General features: G+C 33.4%; 1 protein-coding gene across 1 annotated transcript; it reads right to left on the bottom strand.

The window, feature by feature from the left end:
- LOC104741593 (gibberellin 2-beta-dioxygenase 2-like) lies at window positions 1,241–3,408 on the bottom strand. Its single transcript, XM_010462478.2, has 3 exons — window positions 2,895–3,408; window positions 2,327–2,669; window positions 1,241–1,769 (listed from the first exon to the last, which is right to left on the bottom strand). The coding sequence occupies exons 1-3, from the start codon at window positions 3,311–3,313 to the stop codon at window positions 1,416–1,418; spliced, it is 1,116 nt and encodes a 371-aa protein (XP_010460780.1). The 5' UTR covers window positions 3,314–3,408; the 3' UTR covers window positions 1,241–1,415.

Below are 4,305 nucleotides of genomic sequence, written 5' to 3'. Positions count from 1 at the left end.
CATGCTGTCACATCGTGCTCTTTTCCATTTAATGAAAATAATTTCACATGGAATATTTGGATACAATTCTGTTTTATAAAAATTTTAAGCGTGGCAGAAAATTCACATATATATATATATATATTATATGTATATATTTCGATATGAATCATCTAAAAACACCTATAAATTGATGTTGAAGTGGTAACTTTGGTTTTATTATCACTATTAGACGGTATTAATATTTTCGCTATTTATTTCTAGGAATCAAAGGTGTAAGTACTTTCAAACTGTATGTAATATGTACACATTAAACTAACTTCGAGGATCAAAGGTGTAAGTACTAAAAATGTGTACATATTAGTATATTACATATATTTTTGTGATGTTTAATAATATTAGATGACAAAGAAAAAGAAAAAAAATCTTAGTGTAGTATTTGCTATTGAAAAAAATATCTTTTAATATTTTAAAGAACTTTTTTTTNCGACTTAAAAGTTATTATTCATCGATGTATCGCATCATCGACTTCCTGTTTTATAACATTGACCGCACGTTCGATCTAAATATGTTTCTAGTTTCGCTAGTGATTTTTTTTGGTTTGCCATATCAATACAGTTGTTGATTTATAATATGAATAAAATACTAAAATGAAAAGTTCTATTTGGATTAACNTATATTGGAACAGTCGACCCATCAATCTTTAGTCTTTACCATTGTACTAGAACCACAACTTTGTTGAAATGAGAATGTTTGGTATTGGAGTAATGTAAGTAGATCAATTAATGTACACATAAAATGTAACTAATTTACCTAAAAAATTTCGGGTTGGTGAGTATAGCCGATTCTATTAAAGTAATTCAAAAAAAAAACAAATAGTATGAAACATATATTNTATCACAAATTATTCACAATTTCACATGGGCTAATTCCATAACACATAATAACCTGAAGACAAAAGATCTTCCGCATATGTGCATAGAACAGATATCATATCAGTACATTGAGAAAGATATACAAGCAATGTAGAATTTGTTATATCACCAATTGTTTAGATGAATTCCATATGTTTGACGGCGAGGAGCCCATCAAAATAGGAGAAAGATAGAGAAATAGCAATGAGGACACGCTGACTCGCTGAGGACATTACATAAAGCGGAAGACTTGTATTTTGTTTTGTTTTGTTTCGTCTTTGTTAGGACCAAAGAAATTGATGCAGGAAATGGAAAAAAGGAACGAATCAAATCTTAAATGAAATATAAAGAGAAGAATAAACACTAATTGGTATTTCCAAGAAAGGCAAACAAATTGTGGTAAAAAGAAAAAGGAGAAGAAGAAGACGAGAAGATACAAAAGTTGGTTTGGTTGGGTCAAACTCTAAGCAAAGCCTAATGCTTTTTGGACCTAATGAAAAACATACCAAAAAAAAGAAAAAACTAATCCAAAAGACTATCCGTTTCCATCTTTTTGTGATTATGACTTTCTATCATACAAAGGATGACAAGGATCATCACGACTACTCTCAAAAAAGTTTTATGAGCGAGAAGAGGTTGTTTCTCAAAGAGACCAAGTCTATAATCACCAAGCTTAGACTTGTAAGCAGAAGACTTGTACTGAGACCAAGTGAATTCTTTGTAAAGCCAATCCTCTTGCTCAGGGACAAGGCATGGCAATGGTGCGATCTTCTGGCTCAATGGCGGTCCCCCGAAATATATCATCGAAACCCTTGATCTCCTTGTATCAGCTAAGACTCTGTGTTTAACACTCTTGAACCTCCCGTTAGTCATAACCTGCAAACACCGAGTATTGTTAATTTATGCGTCTTGCTTATATGGGAAATGGGGATTAGACTTTGAAGTTCAGGATAAAGACACTCTATATTATACTATTTCTTTTGCTTTTGAAATGTCACTTATAACAGAATATTATATTGCATACATGTCTATCGTGTAACAGTAATTGTCACGTGAGGCTCAATGTCTACAAAGATTTTCTAGACGTACACACAAGAAAAGGAACTTTAAAAAACATCTCTTTTATTTTCAGAAAAAAAAAGAAGAGAAGAGACGAGAATGAGCACTTTATCTTATTAACAATACTCAGTTTGTCCAAAAAAAAAAAAGATTCAGTTTCTCCCCCAAAAAAAACTGTATATTCATTTTTTTTTAAGTATTTGAGTTTTTGACCAGCCAAAATACAAGGAATGTTTCAAACACAAACCATCAAATCTTTCTTAAACAAAATAATCAAATCAAACCTTAAATACAATAAAACAAAATTATCAAAACAAATTTAAATTTGTATATATATAAATAAAAAAAGAGAATAAAAAGAGAAGAAAAGGTACCTGAAGAGCATCTCCAACATTAATGAAGAAAGAAGAGTGATCAGGAGGGACAGCGACCCAACTTCCATCTTTCACACAGATTTGAAGACCCGCAGTGTTATTGGATCTTAGCACTGAAATTATTTGTGGGTCTGTGTGTTCTCCAAACCCCACCTTCACCATCTTCTCCGCCTCTTCCTCCGCCACCGGATAATGGTTTAGTCTTAGGCACGAGTCACTCTTTTCGTCTCTCAGCATTTTACTCAGACTGTCCCTTGGCTCTATCCCTAATTCTTCTGCCATCATCTCCAACAGCTTGCACGATACTTCTTTTATCTCCTTCATGTACTCCTCAACTGCCGTTCTGTTCAAATATCACTTACAACGGTTAGATTCCAACGGAGAAAACAGAAAGGTACTAGCTAGCTAGCTAGCTAAAACGTGAATAAAAAACAGAGTGCTCTGTTTCTTGAAATGTATCAAGAAAAGGAGTGACGATTTTTTAAAGAAATAATATAGTTTTTAATGTATAGTATGAAGACAAGAAGTGATGTTGTGTTGTTTTCTGAGATTAAAAACAAATACTTACCGGAAAATTTGAGGGGTTTGACGGAAGACGGCGGAGGTTTTGGGAGATGAGAGCTGAGGGTTAGCATTGAGGAGGATATACTCAATCCAACCAACGTCACCGTTTGGTCCAATCCGTTTACTACCATAACCGTACGGTTCAGGCGGACCGGCTTGGTTTTTAAGAGACTGAGGCAAGGCAAAGAAGCCAATAGCCTCCTGCTCCAACCGAGTCATGAGTTCGGATCGGACGCCGTGGTTTACGACCTTGAAGAACCCGAACTCCTCACAGGCTTTTACTATCCGGGTTTTCGCTTCGGGGTCGGTTAGGTCCACGACGGGGATTGAATGTGAAGTTAGAACCGGAACCGGAACCGGTTTGTATGTTTGGAGTAGGGAGATGTGGTTATCTAAAGTGACTGGCTGTGGCAAAACCACCATGTTTGGTTTTTGTTGTTTTACACTTAAGCTGCAGAAACTTTATTAGAAAAAAAATGGTTGTTGAAGGTTGAAACAAAGGTTGAAGAAGAAGAAGAAGAAGAAGAGTTGTAGATTGTAGTTATGATTTAGGAGCTATCGAGGAAAGCTATTTGCTTGGCATTTATAGGGAGTGGTATGTGGGGGAGGCCGGAGAAAAGGAATACGAAATTTTTAGAAAATGTTACTATTGTGATTTTTTTTTCCTTTAATTAGAGGATATTATATGATTAATTATTTGGTCATATTTCTTATTTTTATTTTGCATGTCGAGTCTATTCTTGTATCTCGCACACATGGAAATACAGCGTGGAGTTTTTGTTTTTATTTCTTATTTGGGTTTATGAAATCGAAGTTGGTATAGTGAGAAAATGGTATTGGTATGGTCCTGTTTTATGTTTTTTTTTCCCTTCTTGTTTTGCCTTTTTGCATTTTACATTGACTAATCACGTATTCACGCGTATGGGTTGTTGACAAAAGGAGAAAAAGAATCACGGGTCGTAGTTTTTCTTAATTATTTTTTGACTCAAATTGTTTCAATAATTTTCGATTACATTTATTTAATTATAAAGTATGCTTTATATAAGAAAAAGCTATAGTCTTTTTGATTATGAAAATTCTCTTTTCTTTTGTTAAAATGAAAAATGCCTTTTTACGAGAAAGAACACTATTTTCGTTTCCAAAATAAAAAAAATAAAAGCGAGACCAAAAACAGAAAATTAACAATAGTAAAGAAAGTGACCAAATGCTTTTATAGAAAATATATTCTTTGTTGGATATGTTGGAAGATAAAACCCAACCGCAAAGTCTTCTATATATAGTTCTTTTATAACGTCCTTCTATAAATAGGGGTTAAAATTGAGCAGGATTATAAATTAAGACGGTGATTGAGATTTACACGATAGAAAAAAACCAATTGCATCTTGCCAGTCTTCATTTTTTTTTTTTTTTTTTTT

Source organism: Camelina sativa, chromosome 14 (genome assembly GCF_000633955.1).
Source record: "Camelina sativa cultivar DH55 chromosome 14, Cs, whole genome shotgun sequence".
In the NCBI taxonomy this organism is placed as follows: domain Eukaryota; kingdom Viridiplantae; phylum Streptophyta; class Magnoliopsida; order Brassicales; family Brassicaceae; genus Camelina; species Camelina sativa.
The sequence above is the reverse complement of the archived record's forward strand: the minus strand, read 5'-3'. Positions and strand labels throughout refer to the sequence as shown.